This window comes from Dermacentor andersoni, chromosome 6 (assembly GCF_023375885.2).
Source record: "Dermacentor andersoni chromosome 6, qqDerAnde1_hic_scaffold, whole genome shotgun sequence".
NCBI classification, from domain to species: Eukaryota; Metazoa; Arthropoda; class Arachnida; order Ixodida; family Ixodidae; genus Dermacentor; species Dermacentor andersoni.
Window position 1 is genome coordinate 75,069,916 of NC_092819.1, and position 26,987 is coordinate 75,096,902.

At 45.7% G+C, this 26,987-nt stretch overlaps 1 protein-coding gene and 1 non-coding gene across 2 annotated transcripts; one reads left to right on the forward strand and one right to left on the reverse strand.

The window, feature by feature from the left end:
• Positions 1-2,751: 2,751 nt before the first annotated feature.
• On the reverse strand, positions 2,752-2,823 carry TRNAM-CAU (transfer RNA methionine (anticodon CAU)). Its single transcript has one exon. It is a non-coding gene; the product is annotated as a tRNA-Met (tRNA).
• An 8,712-nt stretch (positions 2,824-11,535) lies between these two features.
• Positions 11,536-26,799, forward strand: LOC126522968 (lipase member M-like). The gene is made up of 5 exons (XM_055066630.1): positions 11,536-11,643; positions 15,293-15,518; positions 24,097-24,211; positions 26,566-26,716; positions 26,794-26,799. Exons 1-5 carry the CDS (start codon positions 11,536-11,538, stop codon positions 26,797-26,799), a joined length of 606 nt encoding a protein of 201 aa, XP_054922605.1.
• The last annotated feature ends 188 nt before the right edge of the window (positions 26,800-26,987 follow it).

Here is a 26,987-nt window from a genome sequence, read left to right on the forward strand (position 1 = left end):
GTGTCAGACGTTCTCAGTGCGCTCCGTTCTCAGTGGAATAAACGTGCGTTCATCGCACGGCTGCTCCCGAAGTGTTCAAACTTGGCACGCCTCACACGTTCACCAAGAGAAGCCGAGAACACGTCGTAACGCGTTGTTTCTCTCTTCTTTTTTTTTCTTTCTATACGTTCACCGTCGCCCCCAGAGAGCCAAGCAACAAACCCGGACAGGCTGCCAAGTTTTTAGTATTCGGCATCTTGCACGTAACGGCGTCCGGTCAGCAATGTGCACGTTCAACATTGCGATGTTGAACACGGGGGAAAAAAAGAAGCGAATGCAGACACTGCATGTTACGTTCGATCCTATAGCACTGCCTTAGAGTGAGAAAGTGTCACAGTGAGTGAGAGAGAATGTTACGTCGCCATGCGGCAAGGCAGGTGCTGGTACGAACTGGGTAAATCGGCCATACTGCCTCTTAGTGGCCTCGTTAAGCACATGTACAATCGTCGCTCCGGCACGGCAGACGCAGTTACGGATGCGGGCTCTAATTTACGCGTCACAAAGTAAAGAAAAAAAAAAGATGACAGTATTTAAAGTTTTTGTAAGTCTTTATTGGCAGCGAAAAGTAAAAAAAAAGCAAAAAGAAAAGTAATATAGAAGAAAGAAACGACTACGCACAGTCGCAGTGCACAGCGTGTCTCTTAATAGACAGACGGTATAAACAGAATAACGTCCTACCTGGCTCATCAAAATGCGCATCAGGTTTTTGAATCAGAATGTCCCTCGGGCTTCGTCTGAAACTAGCTATAAAAAAAAAAGAAATAAAGAAAGCGCTAGTTGGGGCTGGCGCACCTCCGAGGTGGAAAGTAAGGAGAGCAATCGCTTTGGAAAAAGTGAGCTGTCGTTCATGATCAAGGACCGCAAAGCGAAGAAAGAACGGGGTCCTTACGATTTCTTTCTTTTCTTCGCAATGGTTTTCTTTTCGCATTAAAATACTACGGTAAACATCCTGGAAATCCCAAGATGACGGAGGGGAAGTTCCAGAAATAAAAACATATTGTGGAACGCGGTGAAACATTGGCGAGGTCAAATAAAATGGTCGCTTGTCTCTTCTCAATTGCGAAAAAAAATAATTATAATTAACGGTTTATCTGTTTTATAAGTACTACGTCGCTATCATTATTTCATCTACTTCCACTTTCTTTCTCCCATCTTGCTTAGCATTTTCATTCTTTCTTCTTCCCTTTTTATCCCATAACCATGGACTTCTTGGACAATCCCTCATAGCTGGAGTGGTAAGTTACAGTATTTGAGGAGTCTGCATGTACGCAAGTGGTCAGACCTCGCGCAGGTTCTTACTCACCTGCGACATTTGCTCACTGCAGTCGGCTAGAAGAGGGTGGCAAGAAGAACAATTTAAAAATGCTGAAAGCGTCCTGAACAACAATCAGTCAATCAATCAGTAACTTATTTTTGTACCCAAGAACAACACTGAGCTCTGAGTGCTGGTGCAAAGAACAACAAAGAGAGAGAGAGAGAGAGAAATGCAAGACAACTACAACAAAAACTTAGGGATAAAATAAGTAAAAGAAAACCAAAACCAAAGAACAACTGCATAAACAGCTACATATTAAGGAGGACTACACCAAAGACACGGAATGGCGGCTCCCCGATGGAATACGCATACAGAAGGAGAGAGAAACTATGCGAAGACAGGAGACGTGGACAGCTATAATAATAATAATAATAATAATAATAATAATAATAATATTATTATTATTATTATTATTATTATTATTATTATTATTATTATTATTATTATTATTATTATTATTATTATTATTATTAATGTCGGGAAGGCAATTGCGAATCAAGGTACCCATATTTGGAAGCGATGATGTAAATAAGAGGAAACTAAGGAAATTCGAATAATTACAACAGTCTAAGGAATACGATGATGATGGTGACAACATTAAAGGCAGCGGCATGCCTACCCACTCAGGGGAATTGTCCAAGTCGGATGGATTTCAGAGATATACTATAAGGGTGCAAATTTAGAAGGATGTAGATTTCACATCATTTTACATCAAAGAGAATCAGAAATGAGGTCTTTTCCTGAACAGTAATTCTGAATGAGCAATAAAACCTATCAGCAAGAAGGACTACGACGACTTGAAGTAAGAGGACACGGAGAGTTTCGCGAAATTGCCACGGGAGCTGTTTTGCGTCCCATAAGTTACAGGCCTAGTTCACCGTGCGGCTAAATATGCACTCCGCACACAGACGCGAAGTACAGCTGCACGTTATCACGGTTTCACCGGTTGTCGGTTCACGGTGAAACCGTGATTACGTGCAGCTGTGCTTCGCGTCTCTGCGTCGAGCGCGTAATTAGCCGCGCGGTGAACTAGGCCTGCAAAAAATAAGAACAGAGGTTAATCCTACTAGAGATCTTACTAGGCCTACAAGGTAGTTGCGTCCCAAATAAAGTACTACCAATGATAGGCATTTCTAGGGCTAAATAACCAAGAGGTCCCAAAAGTATAAACAACCAACGAAAGCGGTATTGAAAGTAACGTTGGGTTAGCGAAAACGTCTTTATGTTTTTATTTTAGTGTTATTTATTTTTATTTATTTATTTATATTTTCTTAAACTTTTTTTTTTTTTGCTATCTGCGCACATGCATACGTGTTTTACAGCGGTGGAAGTAAAACGTTCTGGTTTAGAAAAAGACACGAATAAAAAATAATTTTTGCACATAAAAAAAAAAGATGTAGCAGAGCGTGGTTTCGATCCACGGACCTCTGGGTTATGGGCCCAGCACGCTTCCACTGCGCCACTCTGCTGGACGAGAATAGCGCTGACTACGGCTTTATTTGTATGTGGAGCACCCAACCAGTCTTGCGAACATAAATGCCCTTCTTTCTTTCTTTCTTTTTGGCTCGATTTTCTCCTCGTCAACGGAAGCCCTTCACGCACAGTCGACAAGCACTGGTCTCAAATTTTCGCACTTCCGTGTGCCACCTCGACAGTGACTGCTACAACGAGTGGACGTGTCTCGAGTGCGAGCACTGACTAAGCAGGGACCGCTGTTTCGTAGGCCTAGCGTTCCCATTAATAATAAATGCTAATTATATACGTGAAGTTGTCATCGACCTCGTGTCTATATTTATGCAGGAGCTTATGAAGCTGGCTTGTAAAAAATGAATTTCTTATATTTGGACTCGCAGACACGATTTCCTAATCCTATATACCAATCGGATAAAATTGTTTGGGTGAGAAAGTCAGAAAACGATTTATTTCGAGCCAAGTCCGGTCCCGTGTGGCTACAGCACGGCTCCAACATGCCATGTATTACCACGGTTCCCTGGAAGGCGTGCCCTTTCCTTCTTTCCCTCCGCATAGCAGCAGGCCAGAGCATGCTAGCTCAAGCCGATTTCTCTGCCTTTGTAATAAATTATTTCTCTCTCTCTGCGAAGAGGGCGGGGTGAGCCCAGGACGTGAAGCGAAATTTAGGGCTAGTTTTGCCTTGCGTAATAGATAAAGCAAAGCTCGTTAGGCGCAAGGTTTCCTTACTTGGCAAAGAAGATAATTTTCTACGCAAGCGTTTGGTCTGTTCTATTGTTTTCTCTATTTCATCGTGTACAACGTGTGCCTATGTACGAGTATGTGTGTCCTATGTAAGTATGTGTGTCCTATGCTAATAAAGCAGTTGGAAATCGGCGCCCTCTGCTTCTGGTTTATGCGGTCTTCCCTTGTCTATAATGATATCTCTCTCTCTCTCTCTCTCTCTCTCTCTGTGCGCGCGTGCACCGTTCACCTGGGGAACACCTGGGGGACTGGAATATAGCAAGAGAGAGAGATAAGGAAGGGCTTCCAATATTTGAGACTTACGGCGATACATGAGCAAGCAAGACGTCGCTGGCACTATCAAAGAAAGAAGTGCATTTTCTACGCATACGTTCGCGATAATAGTGACTGTCGGGTCTGTTTTACGATCTTTCTTGTGGACTGGGGATGGGCACGCGCTCTGTGGCGTAAAGCGCGAGAACTATAAGTGTTGTTATTTCCAGGAAATAAATCGTCGCCGGAAGTTGGCGCTGTGTGTGTGTGTGTCTTGTGCTGCATGTTCGTCCGTGAATTATAGATAAAGCCTTCATGATGACGCACCTACAAGCCCAATCCACAACTCTGATCGACTGGTTGTATTCATAAGAGTAAGGAGGCACGTTTGCCTAAATAACTTCTTGAATTGCGTAATGCAGTTTTTTTTTTTTTTTTTTTTGAAGACTTTGGGTTCCCGACATCTGAAAATTTCTTTCTGAGAAGGTAAATAAAGCTTTGGATACAGTCGTTGCGTTCTCGTGTTATATGTCTATTAATTTTTGATTCGCATTAATCTACCTAGCATACGATTCGTGTGTTAATTTGCCCACATATTCACTTCTATAGAATTTATACGCTCCTTTCCCACAGCTGTGTGCAGAGGGGAACAAAATTCGTCTCACTGTGAGCAGATAAACTAACTCGAGTGGTTGGCTCGTCAAGCCCAGTCTGCGTAACTAGTCTCATAAATTATTGCTTAAACGTGTACAACGAAGAACTACGTCAGACAATTTCTATTGAGAGCCTCCATCATTGAACTCGAATTGAGTGAGAAGTGCGCTGTGTCGGTTCGTCCCTTACAAATGCTGCACCATGACGAACAGCACCGAAGCAATCAAACATATAATAGGTCATTGTCGCATACCTTGTGGGACTGGGGAGAATTAATTACTGGAAGGTTCTTTTTTTCTTTGTTTCCTATCATAATCAATAAATCAAACAAAAAATCAGTCAAAGAATCTTTATTGTTTCTTATACGTATATTATACACATGTTATCTTTATACAGGCGGGACCTCAGAACCCTTTCGAGGGTTGTACTAGGGGTCAGTTTTTTAACATACGTCGATCATTACATGCGAATTAGAAGGCAAACAAAAAACAAATATTACAATAGCTTTGTTACAAATACCTGCAGGACGTCCTTTTTTCGATAACGTGGTTACTGTAGTAAATTAAGTAGATTAACGCGAACAAGTTGCTCATATAAATAAAATGATGTGGAAGATGTGACGCCATACGCTAAAGTATTGCACGGTTTCGCGGCAATATAAGAAAATGAATATAATCCATATTTAACCCTTATGTAGGGTATGCATAATGGTACGGTTGAGGTATAACCTAGTGAACATGTGGGTTTTTGATATGTTAACATTATTGACGGGCGTAGAACATCATTGCGTAAAAGTCTGTGGGCAAGTAGTAAAACTATATAATTGATTCGAATTGTTATGGGTCGCGTGTTAAGTAGGCCGTTAGCACCTGAAACTAAGTCTGTTTTTGTATAAAAAGAAGCGCACGTAGTGGTGAGTTCTGTGCTACTTTGAAAGTTTCAGCGCAGTCAGGTAGGTTAATCCCTAAATTGCTGTAGCATATGTAATGTGCGAATGTCTGAGAGAATAATATATTGGCAACAATGTATTTATCGAAAAACTGTAACGTAACCTGTAAAGATTAGGTATTTTCTTGTAAATCTTAAGTATTGTTTCCTGACTATCTGTGTGCCATGAGAGCTGCGCGTTCAAGTGGACACCGAGAAATTTTGTACGGACTCTTTCTAATGGTGTGTTTTATTGCAAACGAGTCATTAGACGTAAAATAAATAAAAAAGAGTGTTTTAGGGGCAAATATGACATAGTTACTTTTCGCGGCCGTTAGCGAGAAATTTATTCGCATGAAGTCAGAATAATAATCTTTTTAGGGTTGCTGTTGATTCGTCGCGTAGTTCATTTTCGTTTCTAGTTGTTATAAATATGTTAGTATCTCCTACGTAAAGGGTACATTCTTCAGATGGGACGGACGGCAGATCATTAATGTAAGTTAAGAACAAGAATGGCCCTAGCATTTATCCTTGAGGAATAACACTATTCATTGTTCATCGTGATGGTGACACATCATTTACTCCGACGTAATCCAGAATGTGCTAATTTGGTTAGCAATATGCCATGGTTAAGCATATTGAACGCCTTCCTGGGGTCAACGTAAATACATTTGTAAGTTACTATTTTTATTTAATTTAGTTTTTCCAGCAATATTAAGTAGGACATGGTCTGATGATTTTGTCGTCCTATATCCGTATTTCTCAGACGTGTATAACCTATGTATCTAAAGAAAAGAAATTATTGAGCCTACGAAACAGTTCCTCTTGGGAACTTTGACGAATGCTGTCAGAATGGCAATCGGTCGGTAATTCGAGGCTTTCATCTTGTTACATCTTTAAAGACTGGAATAATTTTGGCGACCTTTAATTTCGAAGGAAACCTGCCAGTTTCAAAGCTATCATTGATAACGTGCGCTAAGGGTGGAGCAAAAAGTGTAGAGAAGCTCTTTATAAGTTCTACTAACATGCCGTCGTCACCTATTGACTGCGCGGTTTTCCATCCAATAATTATTTTTTCTAAATTTCATCGTAGGTTGCAGGTGAAGGAAAAAGGAACTCAGATTTTTCGCTCCAGAAAGGAAAGTACACGTGTTGTAGCAAATTATTAGCAAGGTGGTCATTAAAAGCATTGAATGTAGCAATGCTATTAGTTGTAAAGGTAATGTCATTGAGAATTCGTGGCACACTGTTATCCGTCGTTTTTCTGTTTTTTTTTTTTTATTTGAGGGCTTCATCAAAAACTTCCCACGTTGCCTTGCTATCGTTATTTGCTTGCGTTAATTCTGAATTGAAGTATTTATGTTTTGAGTTATAGATAGCAATGAGAGGAAAGGCTGGTAGGTCAACCTGACGAGCGTCCGTATGGCTACCCTACACTGGGGGTGAGGAAAAGGTTGAAAAGAAAGAATAAAAGAGGAAGGAAGGGATGGCTGTGTGTGCAGTGAAGCACCGTGACACAAAGAGGAGTTCCATAGCTGGTGATCTGCCTTGATGACATCTGGGACGACCAAAGAGCCAGCGGTCGTTGCGCGAATAGGAGGCTAGGGGTGAGCTATGGGGGTGCGCTATGAGTGCACCCCCATGGGGACTACATCAAGCACCATCATAATCATCATCATCACCACCATCTCTTTCATCATCATCCTGGTTACGCCCACTGCAGGGCAAAGGCCTCTCCCATACTTCTGCAACTACCCCGGTCATGTGCTAATTGTCGCCATGTTGTCCCTGCAAACTTCTTAATCTCATCCGCCCATCTAACTTTCTGCCGCCCCCTGCTACGCTTCCCTTCCCTTGGAATCTAATCCGTGACCCTTAATGACCATCGGTTATCTTCCCTCCTCATAAAATGTCCTGCCCATGCCCATTTCTTTTTCTTGATTTAAACTAAGATGTCATTAACTCGCGTTTGTTCCCTCACCCAATCTGCTCTTTTCTCATCCTTTAACGTTACACCCATCATCCTTCTTTCTATAGCTCGTTGCGTCGTCCTCAATTTAAAGGGTCCCTGAAACAGTTCGGACAAATTTTGTAGACGCGTAGGTTAAGTAGAACATTCGCACGACAATTTAAGTGAAGCGTTACGTATTAATGGAGCTACAAGCGATTACACGTTACCCTCCTCCCTGGCCATGCTTGGCCTCGTCAAGTCGTTCGCCGAGCGATCGGGGCTAAGCTCCGCCTTCACTGGTTCTGCGTCATGATGCGACGTCACATCGTCCACTTCCGGTTGTTTGGTTGTTTTGGAGCCCGCCCCCGCCCACGCGAAACCTCTCCGCTAGCCGCTTGGCCGTCGACCCCAAGTGAGAGCTATCGAAGCAGCTTGCGTTGCGAGCATTCTGGCGTAGCGCCGAACGTGTCTGGTATTCCGGTAATCACACACTAGCTGAACGTTCCGACGGAACGGTGGAGGCATAAACTCAAGTTGATAAAGGAACCTTAGCGTAGACGCACGTGAACTGCTTGATCGTTCTCCATGGTCCAGCCACCCGTTGGTGCAGAGCTTAATCAGCCAAAGAAAGAGCTAATATTGCTCTAACCAAGTGTAAAACATTTTAAGCATTTACAAAAACGTGTTAACGATTACACTCTTGCGAAAAATTTACACCAGCAGCAAAGAAGAATACATTTTGTTACTGCTACTGTGTGTGGTTGAGGTCTATGCCCCCAGGTGGCTGTACCGTGAAGACCATTCACATTTGCGCTTCTGTTCATCCCCTGAAACGACATGTATGGGGACACGGAAAGGCCTTGTCGCCTTGCGCTTGCGTTTACCCTAATGCCGGACTCGCGAAACGCTATTGCGTTAGTTATCTTCCGGTGTAAAGTGACGGCCGCAATCGCGCAAATACTGGCACCGATTGGATAGCGGAAGTCCGACGCGCTGCTGTCAGTCCGCTCGTCTATTGGCTTGCAGAGGGACACGATGTCGCAGCTTGACATATTGTCAGTCACTACGTTTGCAGTCCACAACGCAACAAAGTTGAATCATAGCGCTCGCGAAAAGACAGACCGAGACTGACGGCGGAGCTCCCGTCAAAGACGGAGCACGCTGTAACACAAGCAGACGACACTTGCTGTGTGCCGGAAGTGCTTAAGTGTACCGAAAAATTGTTCTTGTGCATTCTCTTTATGTTACTTTCTTTTTATAAAAACAAAATAACTAACATTCCAACTATTAGGATCATCATTCGTTTACCATAAAGTTGGAAAAATTGTCGATCACGCGCCCTGGTCAGCCAATCGGATAGCTCGCCCCACTGACGTCATATGGGTGATTTCCGTCATATGGGTAGGGGCGGCTTAAAATTACGCCGAGCAGTGTGCTGCGATCGGCAGCGATGTGCATTTTTAAAACCTTATAATAAATTGCACGCTTTACGCAAAGCACTTAAATGTGTCAATTAATGATCAGAAGGACCTACTCTAACGACCCAGTACGTTTGTAGAAAATCGTCAAAATCGTTCCAGGGTCCCTTTAAGTAGAACCCTTTTCGTAAGCCACCAGGTTTCTGCCCCGTACGTGAGTACTGGTAAGACACAGCTGTTATACATTTTTCTCTTGAGGGATAATGTCAACCTGCTGTTCATGATCTGAGAATGCCTGCCAAACGCACCCCAGCCCATTATTATTCTTCTGATTATTTCAGTCTCATGATCCGGATTCGCGGTCACTACCTGCCCTAAGTAGATGTATTCCCTTACCACTTCCAGTGCCTCGCTACCTATCGTAAACTGCTGTTCTCTTCCGAGACTGTTAAACATTACTTTAGTTTGCTGCAGATTAATTTTTCGACCCACCCTTCTGCTTTGCCTCTTCAGGTCAGTGAGCATGAATTGCAATTGGTCCCCTGAGTTACTAAGCAAGGAAATATCATCAGCGAATCGCAAGTTACTAAGGTATTCTCCATTAACTCTTATCCCCAATTCTTCCCAATCCAGGTCTCTGAATACCTCCTGTAAGCACGCTGTGAATAGCGTTGGAGAGATCATATCTCCCTGCCTGATGCCTTTCTTTATTGGGATTTTGTTGCTTTCTTTATGGAGGACTACGGTGGCTCTGGAGCCGCTATAGATATCTTTCAGTATTTTTGAATACGGCTCGTCTAGACCCTGATTCCGTAATGCCTGCATGACTGCTGAGGTTTCGACTGAATCAAACATTCATCCATAGCACCCCCCATAGCTCACCCGCATAGCTCACACCATAGCTCACATATGGGGGTGCGCTATATGGGTGATCTACGGGTAAGCTACTTAGGTTTCGAAATTTCTAAAAGTCTAATAAGGTGGTTGTTGTAAGTGTTATGCTTGGCTTCTAGGTTAGCGTTATGCGATTGTCGCGTTAACTTTTTATGCATTTTCTTCTTGTTATTATTGGAGCTCTAAAAGCCTGTAGTTATACATGGTTTGCGTTTGTAATTACTTCTCGTAACCGTGATAGCCATCTCTCCAACCGTCATGGGACGTCAAAAAATGTTTATAAACGGATTATGTTTATCCTCAGCTAGATCCTGCAGAATACATCTCTTGCCAGTTTTCGCGTGCTAAAAAGTGGAAAACCTTCATTTAAGTTACGTGTGTGACTTTAAATTTTGTTGTTTGATTAATCGGATGAGATATTGCAACAACTGGCAAATAAATGATCAGTAATGTCACATGAGATGGTGCCTGTTATAAGCATTGGTTATAGTTGACTAGTCATAATGTGGTGAAGCATACTTTGTCGCGAGCTAGTTATACGAGTGGCAGATGTTATTAATTGCAACCGGCTTTCGCGAGCGACTATATCAGTACGAAAATCAGTACAATTAGTGCAGTCGTTCAGGGTGACGTCAATATTGATATATCGCCCAATAACATGACATGAGTGTTATAGGCTCATTGCAGGTCTCAAGTATCTTTCCAAGTTCTTGCAAAAACATTTCTGTTTTGTTAAGCGGTGACCCATATATGACACCTATCAGCGTTTATTTTAATAGTCATGTGTCATAGGCAGCCTTTCGGGTTAATATCAGGTTGAATTTCAATAAACAAATTTTCACATAAGTCTGACGTAATGACAATGTCTCGCCTGACGGAATAAGATGCTGATGATTTAATATAAAGCGATATACGCCTCCCTGCGACAGCGCAGTGCGCACCTGATGTGACAACAAGTTCGAACTGCTTGTCATTTCAAGTTGGTAGCCTGGTATATGATAAGAAATGTCAAAGACGTTACTGAGCAAAGTTTCAGAGAGTACAATCAAGTGGAATGCGCGCTTTAGAGATGCGTTCAAGTGAAGCAGTTCGTTGTAGTGCTTCTGCAGGGTACGAATGTTTAGACGAGATAGTCATACAATAAGAAGCAAACAAACACTGACACCAAGGGCAACATAGGGGAAATTACTTGAGCTGAATAAATGAAATAAAGAAACGATAAATTAATGGAAATGAAAGTGGATGAAAAACAACTTGCCGCAGGTGGGAACCGAACCCATAACCTTCGTATTTCGCGTGCGATGCTCTACCAATTGAGCTACCGTGGCACTGTTTCCCCATCCACTATATTGGGTATTTATGTGTCCTAGTAGAACCCTGGGAGTGTTAGCCAGCGCCACCACTCACAGACCTTGGCGGCGGACGTGGAACGTCCTTTTTGCCTCAGGCGTCACGAGAAGTGACGAAACGCGTGACCAGAGCAGGACAAACCTTATGTTGGCTGAAACAAGAACGGCGAAATGTGAGGCTCAAAACACCGTTATCCTATATGGCGCGGAGCATCGCCAGCACCGCATTTTTACTGTCGCAATCAAAAATATAGTGCTCAAGGAAATGGGGGTTAACATGGACGCAAGCTTTCGCGTGTGCGAGGTGCGGGTAAAATGTATATCAGGCGCGTGCGTCCCGACGATGTGGGTCAGCTTAAAGAGGTTGTGGGTGCAAGAACACTTCACAACAACAAACATAGAGAAAGAGCCCCGACGCTAACTGTCACAGCATGTGCCGTAAAGGCAGATGCCTCTCGTTTGCGACCACACGTTTTGCTTGCTGTCGCCCGGGCGCTGAACGTACGGAACGCTCACACGACGATGTCGTACCGCTTCCTTGCCACGTGGCTCGTCGCCCTTTCTGCGCTGACTTTGCGTCCCAGCGCGTTCGCGGAGGACGAACTCGCACTGCTGGCCGGTTTGACGCCCGTAAGTGTAAACCCCATGCAAGCGATCTTGCGCGCGGCAGCGACAAGCGACGCGGTGGAGATGGCTGTCGCGTTCGCTCGTCGCCTACAAGTCGTACCCCATGCGAGCGATGACTTCGAGCGACGTCTCCCCGGTGTTGCCGGTATGAAGGCAGCAATATAGGCGCCGAAACTAGCGTGACGCGTGCTTTATTAACGTAAGTGGATGTGTTTTACTGTAAAAAGCAGCGTACAATATTTCTGAAGGTCTTCCGGTAGGTTCTTATCCTTGCACGCATATAAAAATTCAATCGTTTGCTCGTTTCGTGCGACAATCGGAAGTACTTGAGTTATGTACATCCCGTTCCGGCTTCGCGCTATTGACTGGTCGCTCATAGCACTTCCGGGCGACGAGCGACGAATTCTATATTTGCAGAACCGAGCGAGCGATAGCGCGACAAGACCGAGCGATCTGTTCAAGCGACGGCCCGTTCTGTCGCTCGTAGCTGTCGCGCACAAGATCGCGCTCATGGGGTTTAGCCTGTAAGCAAACGAACCCTCGACCATTACAAGGAGATGCATTTATTGTGCATGAGGGTTGCGTGGTCCGTGAGCCGTTTGTAGCTGCATACTTGTCGCCTCTGTCTATGAAGAATTCAATTGAATTCTGCCGTTTTACGTGCCAGAAGCCACGATTCGATAACGCGACCTCGTGCTTAGCAGCGCACCACCATAGCCGCTAAGCCACCGCGGCAGGTACTAGTGTCTCTCAAGAGCTGGGGCCGTATTCTGTAGCGGTTCGCTTTGGAACCGGTTCGGTCTGGCTGTTACGTCTGGATTACGTCACTCGGAGAAAGAGTGGAACGGGGTGGCGTGAGGGGAACCAATCAACGAGCGGCGGTCTGCCGGAAGATCATGTCATCATTTTTGTTTGTACTTGGGAGACGGTAAAGCAATTGAAGGATGTTGCTGGTTTGATAAAAAAACATTGGTTTGTATAGAACACTTGCAAATATAATTTTCAGTAATAAATGTGAGCTTGCGGCGCTGACGGCTACTGGGAGTTGTAATTTTATTTGTGTTGTTTTCTTATTTAGTCGCTAGGTGGTGTGCCATACGTTATGCAAACAACTTGCCTCGCTTTGTTTACGTCTTGGACTTGTTCGCGCGCCGAAACCGAAACGATGTCGTCGCACAAAAACAGGCGGCTGGGTCCTCATGTTTCAGCGAGGCAGCGCGAAATACTCGTTTCATTTGTCGAGGAGCACCCCTACCTAGCAAAGGCGTCGTGTGTGTTGGGCCAGCAGCTGACGGCGGCTTTCTGTTGCGCCGTGGATGGGAATCTAACCCATCCTTTTTCTTTGCCCACAACCGTAATGGCCTTGGCGACGGCTGTAATGATCCGGCTGACCGAAGGCTGCGACAGTGCAATCGCTTCTTCATTCCCGACGCACTGGAAAGCTCCCGGTGGCAAAAAACCGCCGCGCGCACAGCACTTTCATCGTAGTATCGACACCACGAAATCTTTGAGGTCCGAGATGTTCTTCCAGCTCATCGCAAAGACGTCGCACTATGTCTTTGGAGAGCCTAAAATGCCTTCGAAACTCTTCTTCGACCATGCCGAACGCGTCGCGTCGTTGCCTCTCGTCGCGTCGTTGTCTTTCGGCGCTCGCCAGCAGCACAACCAAAGGAGCCGCCATTGCCGTCTCTGTCTCGTCTCGTCTAGGTACCGGCTCGTCATGTGGCGCGAGACTAGCCGGCAGCCACGGTTGCCCTAGCAACCCTCGACATCATGCTCGCCACCGCGCGCGACCCTCGAGCGAACCACTTCTCCGCGGTTCCTCTCGTAGCAGGGAACCGGTTCCTTTCCAGATGATTGGCAACCTGTGTGACGTCAACAAAATTTGTCGTCCCGCCCACCAGGGATGACGACAACAAAGCGCCGAACCGGTTCCAAAGCGAACCGCTACAGAATGCGGCCCCTGAATAGTGTGTTCCTTGTATATATATATATATATATATATATATATATATATATATATATATATATATATATATATATATATATAATCGTTAATTGTGATCTAAGCGGCATTTTTACTTTTGTTTAAAAGTACTGCAGTCATAGAAGATGGGGATAAGAATATTGCGCGATTTAGCTTGCGTCGAGAGAGAACGTATCGACTGCATCGACGTCTATACACGAGTGGGCTACCTTCATTGATAGAACAATGAAGTTGAAATACGAGCGCATTTTAATAGGATGAAAAATAGGATTTACATCACGAGAAGTTTAGGCACTAAATACGCGATGCATGTGCCATCCTAATTTCTTCCTAAAGCAATTCCGCCTTACGCCTTTTATTTAACCGTGGTTTGAGAGTGATGTTTCTATACGCTGGACTTCAGGACCAGGCCTGTACTTTCTTAATGAATAATACTGAAACTTATACCGCCTAAGCATCACATGCTCTAGAACTGTATTTAGGGCGGATAGTTTTTGCTTCTACGTCACTCATGACTGGGACCTGGTAAGCACTTTAGTCGGACAATTCGTGTTTGATTTAATCGGCTACAGCCTAGTGAGCATGTTCAGGCGCAACAGTTCTCGTGACCCTAGGAGTCAAGTTCTTTGGGAGGCAGTTAATACACATTACCGCCAACAAAATGTCCTAAATTCCACAAGTTCATAACTCTATTTCGTCATCGAACAAGTAACCCAACAAGTTATCTGGGAAACTTCCGAGGTCTTTAACAGCAGCGCGAGTTCTTCAACCATGCACAACCCGTATTGGCGGCACATTACAGAACTCGACGTAGTAGCACTCGTATGCAACAGCGTTGCTTTCCATAGTTTTCACTTGTACATTTTCTCATATGCTTTACGTGAGGGGAGATTAATTTGTCCTGTAAAGGGCTCTGTCTAAAGCATCGACGACTCATGAACACGCATGATGTGCTACCAGTTATTTATTATCATTATCACTGGAAAGTTGCACTTTACACTCGTATTACTGGCGCATTCGCGCAACCTAAAGCTCCAATGCAGTTTTTTTTTTTTATAAAGTTTAGGCATCGCTAAAATTCCTTCTGTCTAAAATAAGTGGCACAAATATACCATGCGGATTGTGAAGCTGCCTCATAGTTATGGCGTCGCGCTGTTGAGTTCGAGGTCGCTGCTTCGAATACCGGACGCGGTGGCCGCATTTTCGGTGGCCGCGATATGTAAGAAACGCTCCTTTACACTGAATTAGGTACGCGTTAAAGAAAAAAAAGAACCGGTGGTGAAAATTAACATGAAGTCCCCCACAGTGACATGCCTCATAATCAGATCATTTTTTTTTTTTGCTCGTAAAATTGCAGAATTTCGTTCATTTTTTTGTTCACTGCCTATTCCCGTCGTCACTCCTCCCACCACTCTATCCGCTCCTTTTATTCCCTCTTTCTCTGTCCGCGTCTAGTGGCGCGAAAACCATTTCGAATGGCGCAACCAACTCGCCCAAATGACCACGCTGACTCCGAGCAGAGTAGCCGGCTAGAGGAATGTTGCCTCAGACCGACTTTTGTGCGGTTTTTTTTTTTTTTGTCTCAAAATGTTGTTCCCTATCTCTCGCCTGCGAAATGACAGGAACGAGGTATGTTTACTGGCTGTATGCTGTACCGTTGTGCAGTGCGAGCTCGTGAAGCACTACGACTACGCGTGCGAGGTCAGCTACACTACCACGGACGACGGCTACGTGCTCGAAGTGGACAGGATTCGACGCGGCCGTGACCCAGGTGCATCCCCGACCCGGGCCGAGGATGGAGATGGACGTCGCCGCCCCCCCGTCCTGTTCCTGCCCAGCTTCCTGGCCGCCTCTGATATGTGGTTCCTCAATTATCCTTGGCAGAGCCCAGGCAAGCCACCGTATAAGTGTCGCGGGTAACGTGACTCGCTACGGGAACGCGACAGCAGTACTTTCCTAATTTTAAAACCATTTTTTTTTCGACATCCTGTAGTCCGGTCCGGCCAAGGTTAAATTGAACACAACGCTGAGCCCAAGCGAGCTTTCATTCATTTTTTTCTTTCCTCGGCCAAGCGCACAATCACCGGTCTTTGCAGCAGATTACTGGAACTGAAACGCCAATGGATTTATCCGCAACGTTCGGGAATTATCTCGAAACGGTTGTCATCCTGACAATTCGTGCCAAGTAGATCCGCCTTGCCAACTTCATGGCTAAAATTTGCAAATTGCAATATGGCTCATAAGGTAATTAGTTAAAAAGTTAATTTGTGAATGTTTGTTAATTAGTCGAGTGCAATTCAATTTTTTGTGCAAGTACTGTCCGCCTCTTCGAGTAGACCAGCTCATGAACTAGAATTATGCAATCTGCCACAGGCAAGCCTTAAAAAAATTTGGAAGAAACACCCGGTATAACCACCCATTGTGTTAGCCCAGTGGCAATGGCGTTTCACTGCCAAGCTCGAGGACGTTAATTCGACCCCGGCCACAGCGGCGGCATTTCGCTGGGTCCAAAATGGAAAACATAGAAAGAAAGAACAATAAAAACGCCCGTGCATTTCTGTGCACGTTAAATAACCACAGGTGGTCATAACTAATCCGGGTACTCTACAACGGCGCGTCTAATAATCGTGTGGTGGTTTTGGTACGCACAATCCCAAAATATAACTTGTTTTCTATTGAAAGAAGTTGATCTTTTTTTTTTTTTATCTAACAGCAGCACTCGCAGTCTCGTGACTCGGTCATGAAACATCGCGCCGTAATGAGCGAGGAAATGAGATACTGCGGAGTAACAATCGATAAGCACGATTGCAGGGCTCATTCGCAAACATTCGCGTCAAATAAGCGGTATTGTAGTTGACTACAAATCTCACATTTCGCTCATAATTCTAGTCAGCCCTTAGCGTTACGTATAAAAACCAATTCTGACAAGAAAAATGCCATTGTTTCTCTGGCAAGTGGCTTATCGCGAACATTAGTTACACCACGCTCTATCATGTTTCGCAGTCGTCTATAGTGGGGGGATTTGGGGAATTCGACGCGCCATTGCGCGGGCGCATTTCATCTTGTTCTGCAATTCTTGAGCCACATCGTTCTCGCTCCGAACCAGTTGTCGGCGGTGGCGCTCCACTCGCGGTGGTTCGCGGTGAGGGCGGAGCTGGATGGATGGATGGATGTTATGAGCGTCCCCTTTGGAACGGGGCGGTGGCTTGCGCCACCAAGCTCTTACTACTATGCTGCCTAATATCATACCTAAGTTCACCAATGAAAAAAAAAAAAGACCCCACTATGAACTACCACGTCCAAATTTTCTGATACCCTATTGCGAACTGTGCTTTTGTACGTCTCCGTCTTTTGTCGTTTCCCTACTTTTCTTCCACCAATGCTCCAATCGCCTCTTACTGATGTCTATTGCGGACCTGTTTGCTTTACCACTGCTCCCGCTGAACCCAAGGGCTTCAAGGAGGCCAGTGGTGCCTAAATCGACCGCTGGGTAGACGTCTTCACATTCTAATAAAATATGCTCCGTCGTTTCCCTAGCTTTACCGCAGCAAGCACATGTTTCTTCTGCCTTCTTATATCTCGCTTTATAGGTGCGTGTTCTAAGGCATCCCGATCTCGCTTCGAAAAGTAATGAGCTTCCCTTTGAGTTATCATAAATGGTTTCTTTCCTAATTTCGTTTTTTCCCCTTAAGTAGTTACTCATGGCAGGTTTCTTTTCCATTGCCGCCACCCATGAGATTAATTCAGCCTCTCTGACTTTCCGCTTGACCTTCTTTGTTGCTGTGTTGCCCACCCCACAGGCCGCATACTTGCTGGTAAGCTTCCTAGTTCTTTTCCTCCACTGTGAATCAATGTTTTGCCTGTACCTGAACACTCTCCCGGCCCATTCACTTTCCTCCATATTCCTCAGCCGTTCTTCATACTCAATTTTACTGCGGGCTTCCCTCACTTCAAAACTAGTCCAGCCCATATCCCCTTGCACAGCTTCATTTGTAGTCGTCCCGTGAGCGCCCAATGCGAGGCGACCCACTGACCTTTGGTTCCCGTCGAGTCCTGATTGTACCCCTGATTTAAAGCAAACAACCGCATTTCCAAAAGTAAGTCCTGGAACCATTACCCCTTTCCACATACCTCGGAGGACCCCGTGCCTATTGTATCCCCATAGCGCTCTGTGCTTCATTATGGCTGCATTTCTCTTCCCCTTGACTGTTATGGTTTTTTCCTGTGTTTCCATATATCCGTTGCCTTCGTTTATTTAGCGACGTCACGAAGCGGCCCCTGGTGGCTACTGCCGTGACGAAAGCGGCTCTCTTTCTCCTTGGGACGGCGCCCGGTACGTACATGCTTCCTCTCGTCCGCCGACACCATTGTGACTAGGACTGAGCTCACGCACGGTGCCTTTGCCCGTGCAGGGAGCGCGTACCTCGTGTTGTTCCTATCCCGACGCTAAGCCGAAGAACGGGTGCCTAGTGCTCGCGCGAGGTCGTACCACGCCGAGCCGCACTCATCGGAGGCCCAAGCCGGAGGAGATTGCCCGAGATCTCGCGAGTTGGCCGATCGGTTATCGCGAGAGCAAGTAGCATAGCCGCCGGGACTTTTCCTAGCGGCGTGTCCCAGCTTGAGCCTGTGCTCTCGCAGCGACGTGCTACAGGCGCCCCTGACTGTATTTTCGCCCTTGGTGCGGGACCCCTTTGGTTCCCCGCCGTCCCGGGACCGGGCGCTCGTGCAGTGTCGGATGCCGTCGGAGACAATAAACGGTTTCCGTCAACTTAGAGCGATACTGTGTTCTGGCATGCGTCCCTCGGTAGCCCCTTGTGGCCCGAGGTCGCGCGCAGCGGCGCTAGAGGCTGACGGCTGACGCGGCCCTGTGGCTCGCTAAGCTCTAACCCGCGGTGGTCGGTACTCCTGGGAGCACGAAGACCCCACAATAGATAACATGCTTTACGCTATATTCTTGCAAATAAATCTCATTACCATGTTCTAAGGCAACTTTTTTTAGGCTACCATCAGACTATTTCTCTTCAATGGACTTTCAAACTACCGAAAACCACTCTAGAAACATCACTTTACCAGAGTAAGAATAAAAATTATGGTATAAAGAAATGAATACGCAAAAACGCCTGTGAACATTTTCTTGCGCCTTTGTACGTCTCCCTATATTTGCTTGTTTGTTTAACGCTCCAGATGCTTCTTCAGTAAGGTACCGGCAAACCTAAACTTCTCAATTTACTTCTTTTAGGTTTAAATTGGTATTGCGCGTTTATAGAGCAACACATATGAAAGACGGGGATCTAAGCAAAATTGTTGCCTGCTTTTGCTACGCGATAGTACTAATTGTCATCACTGGACGAAACCACTCCCGCGAAATGTGCTCGCTACCCGTTGCGAGAGCAAATAAAGAAAGGCTAACGCTGAGCCAACTAACATACAGACGCTAGCTGTGTCACGGTGGGAGGAGTCACTTTTTATTAAAGTTATCGTGCGAAGGTCAGCACTGTTGCACTAGACAATGTAACATTGTTTTGCTCACTTATTTGGTCATGGCCGTTCTAACAGACGTTCCAGAGCGCGCTTTACAACAATCCTGCTAAAGCAGTCCATGCAGGAACACACCGCAGTGACCACCTACTTTCCTGAGAATGTCACCAAACGTCTTTCGTGATATGTTTAAGGCGCTGGACAGCAACAAAGTTGGAACATCTGTTGCCAACGGAGCGGGCGGCCTAACACGCAGCACGCGCTGGTATGACAAACACGCTATTACAGCGCAGACGCAGTAACTGAAGGCCAAATGCCGCAGTTCATCGTCAAAAAAAAAAAAAAAGGAGGGGCCGACAAGTGATGCAGAGTGCATAACGACAACGGAACAGCAACGACGAGGAACCAATGCTATACACACACGTGTACAACTGATGACTGGCAGATGACGCCAGGAGCAACTCACATTAAGCGTGGTGACGACTGCGCTCGATTTCGCAGTATATATAGTGTACCGAGAACATTCCGTATGTACTGTTCTACAAAACAGCAGGCTCACATTCAAACAACACTCGAGCAGAGCAGGTCGGCCTACAGCGCGAAGCTGTGATCGCGTAGCGAGCGCGCTCGGCGCGGCAGTGCCGTCCCAATTCTGTCCTCGACGAGAGACATAGAGAAAGAAGTGTAAATGAAGGACAGGGAGCTGAACCAGGACTGAGCCCGGTTGGCTACCCCACACTTGGGAAAGAGAAAAAGCCAGGGACAGATTAAGAGAAGAAGAGAAAGTCCAATGTGGATATCGCCGACGTGGTAACAGTTTTCTACTCTATATCACCGACGGTCGCTCAGTCCGAATCACAGACGGTCACTCAATCCGGTAGCCATCAAAAATCGCAGCAGCGCTTTTATGACCTTTTGTTGCTGCGACATGCGATGCCATGGTCCCAAGATCTTTATTAAGTTGAATGGTTTTCTATCCAACCAATTTAGAGCTGTGCTGAGGTCATGTCTCTCATTTTCAAAAGATGGGCAGTAGCACAGTAGGTGTTCTATAGTTTTCTCGACACCGCAAGCATTGCACTCGGCGCGCTGTCAGCCATTCCAATCAAACACGTATATGCATTGGTGAATGCAACGCCCCGGCGTAAGCGGCACAGCATTGTTTTTTCTCTTCACTGTAGCCCAGGTAACAGCCGCAGTTGCATAGACGGGTCGAGAGAATGCAATCGATGGTGAGCGAATTCAAGTGTGTGCCAGTTCTCCTGTGTCATGCGGTGCGATAGCGTGCTTAAGTGTTGGGCTGCGGGAATCCTCGATAAAGGTACAGAAACGTGGTTTGTTCTTTACCATGCTTTCCAAGCAGCTTTGTCGGTGAGTTCGTTGCCGGAGATACCGTAATGACCTGGCAGCAACGGAAACACGACGTCGTGCCCTTTCGCGATTACATGACGGTGCGTTTCTCGTATAAGCCGAGACGAGTTGTTCATAGGACTCACGTGGAAGAGCTAACAAAAGACATTGTAGGACCGCCTTTGAGTCGCATATTGCCCACCCTTTCCTCGACAACCATCATCCATCGCCTCCGTCCTCATGAAATTGCTGTGCAGACGCCTCGCTGTTCAACGGCCTGACTTAGTGTTTGCATAGCAAAAGCATAAATATTGCATGAGAACGAGGTTGTATCCTTTTTGGTGGGTAGGCACAAAATTGCGCGATTTTTCAAGCTGCAAAGAATGAAAATCAACAGAATTGTACCATCGCCGTTATTCGTGTGGTCTATAATACCCACCACCTGACGGCAGCTTCGCTTCAAGTGGTGTCCCAAATTGCGCGTTCGATCTGCATTTTTTTTGTTTCGCTCTCATTAATTCAGCCCAATACGTGACCCAGTGCTCGCGGGAAGTGGGCCCAGTGCGCTTGCTTCCCGCGGTAAGTTTTAAACGACGCGCACTTGTTCGGAGTGCTCTGTAAATGCCTCTGCGCGCACTCTATCTCAATGTGCTTGCGCAACTTATGTCGCTTATTTGAACTACACATCTGTGCTATCCGTAGCAACGTGCAATTGAGGCGGATACACTTTGCTGCCGCGCCCGTTGTCCTTTAGACAGAGCCTGCGCTGAGCGCGGTGACGACAGACACTAAAAGTTATCGCGGCGTGATCACGTGTTGAGCTGACTTTTTCTGGCTTCAATCATACCTCGTGACACCCCCTCCTAGCCCTTTCCTTCCCCCATGTCTTTTTTGTCTTCGTGTGCCAGCGTAATGGTTCTCAAAATATTCCTTCGGCGCTCTTAATAGTTGTAAATCAATAACACTGACAATAAGAATATTTGTTATGGGGAAATGAAGTTGAGAACAGAAAACTAGATGAGGTGATGAAAGTAGGAAATTATCACTCCCAATATTGAATGAGGTAGCTCAAGACGGGTAAATCGAGTTTGCTGGGAGAGGCGCTCGGTCCTGCAGTGGATATAAATGTAGGCTGGTGACGACCTTATTAATTTAATTCAATGCAACCATTATGCCAAAGCGTGGGTCTGTGCACGGTTTCACAAGCGGTATTGTTTTAGTAAAGTAACTTGAAAACAGGCAGCAAGGTAAGCGGGCCGAAAACGTATTTAACAGAAGTGACGCGTTCGCATCCACATTTGCTGTAAGCAGTGCGACTAATAGCTAGGAGGACATAGCACCTATGCTGCATAGAATAATAGTTATGTGCCAGCAGGAAAATAAATAACGAAATGCGACCAGCCGTTAACAGACATCCAGCTATGCCGGTTACCATAACAACAATGCAATGTCATTGACAAGTCACAGCGACGAGCCATGAAAGCCAGTCATTGTAAAATCCATGTGAGTCAACTTATACGTCTGTTAACTGTTGGACCAAGCTTGCCTTTCGGTAGCTCTTCGAAATATTTTTAACAAGTCTCACTTTCATGCGTGTTTAAGCATATCTTTTCACTCTAGAAAACGAAATACGTTAAACTTAGTCATGCAATTGTCCTGCTGGAGAGAATGTGTTTGCAACGACTCGCGAGCCACGAAACTGTTGCTTCTGTAAGTCAACGATATTGCTTATAGTTAGTGCGCAACTTTTCCCAGCGTGCAGCGCGATCTCCTCTTATCCGGGCGAATTATAAATGCATTGTCACCACGTGACGGTGACCACTAGACATAGAAGCAATAACTGAGGGTTCGGCCAGTACAGCATTTCGTATGGTCTCAGTGCCATATATGGGTTGTTGCCCCAACTGGAAAGAACACCATTACATTGAGAGTGTGATGCCTTGATATGTATACGGCCAATTTTGTTTGACACGCTGACGTACTTATCCCCGTAATACATTGCAGGACTTTAGGCATGACGTTTTATAACGCGTAAAAGAGCCTTGCCTTCCAATGTGCGTAAAGCACCTACGCAGAGTACGGACTACGTACCGTGTTACGCAATTGTCACATTTGAAAAAAAAATGAACGAATGAAAGAAAGAAAATTAGAAAATCACTGCCCAAGCACTCCGTGCAGCTGGTTAACCAGCGAATCTGAAACGTGCGGCACCGGTGTTTATCGCTGGGTTGATCCCGATGGTTCATTAAACGATGGCTTGATAGGCTGCCGGATCGTCGGTGTGCAGTTGCTGCTTTCGCCTGTCTCTGGTACCCGTCTCTGTCCTTCCTTTCCTAGTTTCGTGCGCTACGCAAACTCTGCCATTATGAACCACGACCTACTCGCCCAAGCCTCTGCCCTAATATGCTGCTTGCGCGCGGCTGCACGAGCCTGTTCTTGTGCCCGGGCTGCAGCATCGGCGCGGCGTAGATGAGCTCCTTCCCGGTTCTGCTCGCGGCGCTGCTGATCGAAAGCTGCCTGTTCCTCGTGAGTACGTATGACGTGTGGCCTACCCATTTAGGCACCGGAGAGAAACTGCTGCGCGCGCGCTCGGCTGCGACGGAGAACAACGACGTTACTAGGCGCAGCTAATACAACATCACCTAGCTAGCACAACGCCTTTCACTTCGATCCATTACGTCATGTTAGCTGGCCCGACTGGCATAGAATCTAATGAGGATGCTCCCGAGTGGGCAACAGTGATTTTGACGTCACCACTGTCGTGACGCCAGCCTTTTCAATGGAAATTTTGGGCCAGGTAGCCTGACGTCATGTATCGGAGTAAACAGGTCTTGTGCTATCTAGGTGGTGTTGGCTAATCGTGCGCCTCTCTTTGTCTCTATTTTTTTTTTTTGTGAGTATTTGGCGTACAGGCAGGCGGACGGACGGACGAATTGGCTAGCCATATACAGCTTCGCTGTAAAAACAGTCTCAAAATATTTTCGCTAGTTGGGGCTTATGTGGACACCAATCAAGATTTTTCATTAATTTGCGTGCCTTTCCCTTTTGCATTTCACTAGCGGCGCATGTGTGTTGTCAAAGTGCAGTCTTGACAGGGAGGTAGCCAGCGCAGAGTTTTGAAGAAAGAACGCGCAAGCAAGGCAGATGGCGATAGTCGTTTGGGAACAAAATAGGCGCCAAAGAATAGAAACTTTTTCTCACAGTGAAGAAGGTCAAGTGGATTTCTTTTGAAGTTTGTCAGTCAACCTTTGCATTTGAATGCATCAAGTCATGCCCCGTTTGTTTCAAATTTGCTTAACCGACGATAAATTAATGCATCTAAAGAGAGCTTTAACGGAGTAGACCTCCACTGCATTAGCTGCGATAAGGAAATGATTGGTTCTTTCTAAGCAGTTAGGGTACATATAAGATATTTTCTCCATATTGTCGCTGTTTGACTGCGGTTCGACATCTGTATGAACATTCCTGCTGTTCCTCGCGCTAGAGAAGGTAACGCGGTCTCGATGTTTTAGTAAATTTGTATATATTTGTGAGAAGCTTGTGTAGTCTCTTATTACCGAGGGATGTATAACTAATGTAAACGCAACGACAGGCCCTCGCACTACAGCCTTGTTACAGAAGTGCGGTCTTCGCTTTTGCAGGTTTCCTTTTCGTCGACGCCGGTTTCGACGTGTGGGCAATGAACTCGAGGGAGTCGAACCCGTACTCCTACCACAAGACGCTGTCGAAAGGCGACCCAGAGTACTGGCGATGGAGGCAAGTCTCGCCCTATCGCATTTGCTATTGATGCACAATTTTACGCAGTCAAGGTTTACACGGAAAGCTGGCAGTTTCAGTCTAGCGATTCGGAAGTTTACATGAACGCTCGCGAAACTGCCACGGACTCATTGCAAGCATTTGCTGGAGAAGGCTTTTAAGTAGAATGCTCGGTATCGCGAACCCATGGCAATGCTAAATACTGTTACACTGTAGAAATGAAAGCACTGTCACGCCAGTCTTTTGATCGTCCCAGCAGCGTCAAAACAGACACCCCAAATTATTAATAAGAACGACAAAACGTAACAAACGTTCTGTCCTCTCTTGACGAAGAGCAGTTAGCGAGGTCGAATTGGGATCAAAGCGTATCGCTTGGGGCGATGCCATGTTGCTTCGCTAACTGTGCATCGATGCAAAGGGTGCTTAGCAATAGCTTGCAACGAGACTGGCCGTACCAAAATATCGAAGTTTTTTTTCTTTCTCATTTCTTTTTTCTTGCTGCGACAGCACTCAAGTGCTCGAAACTTGCTTCGCCTTTGCCTTCCGCCCACCCAATCGTCGCACTGACGGAGCCCGTCGTCACCATCGACGACACACGACGGTCATGCCCAGCTTCGAAATTTCTCCAGTGTGAAGACAAAACTTCTCCAAAATCGCCTTCACGGGAGTCCGAATCAATACCAGTGAAGTAATGTGCATGCGGGAGTCGAACGTAGCCACCGAGCTATCGCACAACAACAGTTCCGGGCAATTTGTTCTCCTCACAGACTCTGAGAGTAGTGGCATCTGTACATGCATTTCGGAGGCCAGACGAGCAATGCTGTGGTTGACGGAGGTTAGATCATGTTTATCGCATAGAAAATGTTCTTCACAAGATTGCGCTGCGTTTGTCGTCGTCGTCGTCGTCGTTGTTGTTGTTGTTGTTGTTGTTGTCTTGAACTCACGACACATACCCACTAGGCGGATTGGCCAAGGTTCGTAATGGAAACAACGAAATTCATTCCTTTCTGCTAACTTAATGATCTGTATTATCAAGGTTCAAAGAAATCAATTATAAACACTAAATAAAGTTTAAATGTGCTCATGCCCCCTTTTAGTAGATATGTCTTGCGAACTCAGCGGCTAGAATTCCTAAATGGCAAATATGTCTTCATATAAGTAAATACCAAGTTAATTAGTAATATTGCGTTAATTTATTGAATATGCGTTCGGATTTCTCGCGCTCGTAATGTTCGCCTCTTCGAATAACCTAGCTCAAGGGGAAGAATTGTGATATCTGCTACAGGTGATTTTTCCCGTAAAACTTAAAGATCGTCACCCCCTGTACTGAGACACCTTAGCAGACACCCGATATTTCTAAAAGTAAAGCGACCTCAGCGAAATTTAGGTTACGACACCTCCAGAAAATTGCTCAATGGGTTTTCGTGAACTTTATAACTTCCTTTTAAGTTACGAGTACGTAAAAAGTATTTGAATAGGGGTGACGGAAAATAAGCAAATGAATCGTCCTGTGAAATTTTTTGCCGTAGTCCGGTCGTCTGGGAGGTTCGGTTTGGCATCGATATTGACGCCGAAACAGCACTTCAGGGACTCGGGCGCAAATTATTGAATACCATGTGGCTCGATGAATCGACAAATTTGCTTCTTTTACACGAGATCGACCTTTCGTTACGCTTATTGGCAAACCTTAGGACAGAACGGGCTCTAGAAGCATGCTCACGTCGCCATCGACGCAGAAGACTCTCTTCAGACTGTGTACAATGTGGCAGCCAAGCAGTTTCTGTAAAAGTCATCCTCATCGAATGTTCCCGATTTGTTAGACGTCGAGAGACACGCAGACGTTCCTCGTCGGCAAAAAAAAAAATACAATTATCGGACTCTGTTGATTCTCTTATAGGCAACCAGAAGTTATAATTGTTGCGTATGTTTTCTTGCTGGACAGTGACCTAACTATAGTTGCTTGTGAATAGTGCTATTCGTGGGACAATGTTTATTGTACGGACTATTTCAATATGAGTGAAAAGTATTCCCGTCTGTCACAGGGCGTGCGCTGACTCCATATGTTTAAAATGTTTACAACTTCATGTCAATTAGTATGCATAGTGTGCTTTTTTCCCCTCCAAGCAATCTTTCTATTTTTTTAAAAAATTTATTGATGCACCTATTTATTGATGCAACAGTACGCCATTTATTGTGAAAGCTTTTGATCATTTACATTTTCTTTCTACCGATATATTGTTCTTACTCTTAGTGTCTTTCGTAAAGTTATCTACTGCGATTTTTGGGACGGTTTCGGTAGCCAAGTTTCTCGCACCGTCGGAGCCTATAAGCAAATGCGGCTCTTCGTGATGCAGCTTCGACGAGATTGGGCGTCACGACGTGGCTGCCGGTATCGACCACGTGCTCAACGCGACCGGCGCATCGAAAGTGACGCTGTTGTCTCTCTCCCAGGGTGTGACCATCGCTCTGGTGCTGCTTTCGACCCGGCCGGAGTACAACGACAAGGTGAGTTGTCGCCAAACTACGACAGTCATTCACGAACTAGTATTGTCCGTTTCTTCTTTCTGCTGCGTTTGGTGCAGCGCTAAAGCAATACGCGTCGCGTCACGGGATGGTATTCCCAAGGTTACGTCACGAAGGAAAGATCGAGAGCTGGACGACTTCAGAATGTTCCCTTTTGCAGAGATATCTGTCACTTGGCACCGACGGTTGTCTACCTATTCAAATGCATGTGACACGCGGAAGTTTTCTCACTAGACAACCGGTGACGCGACTT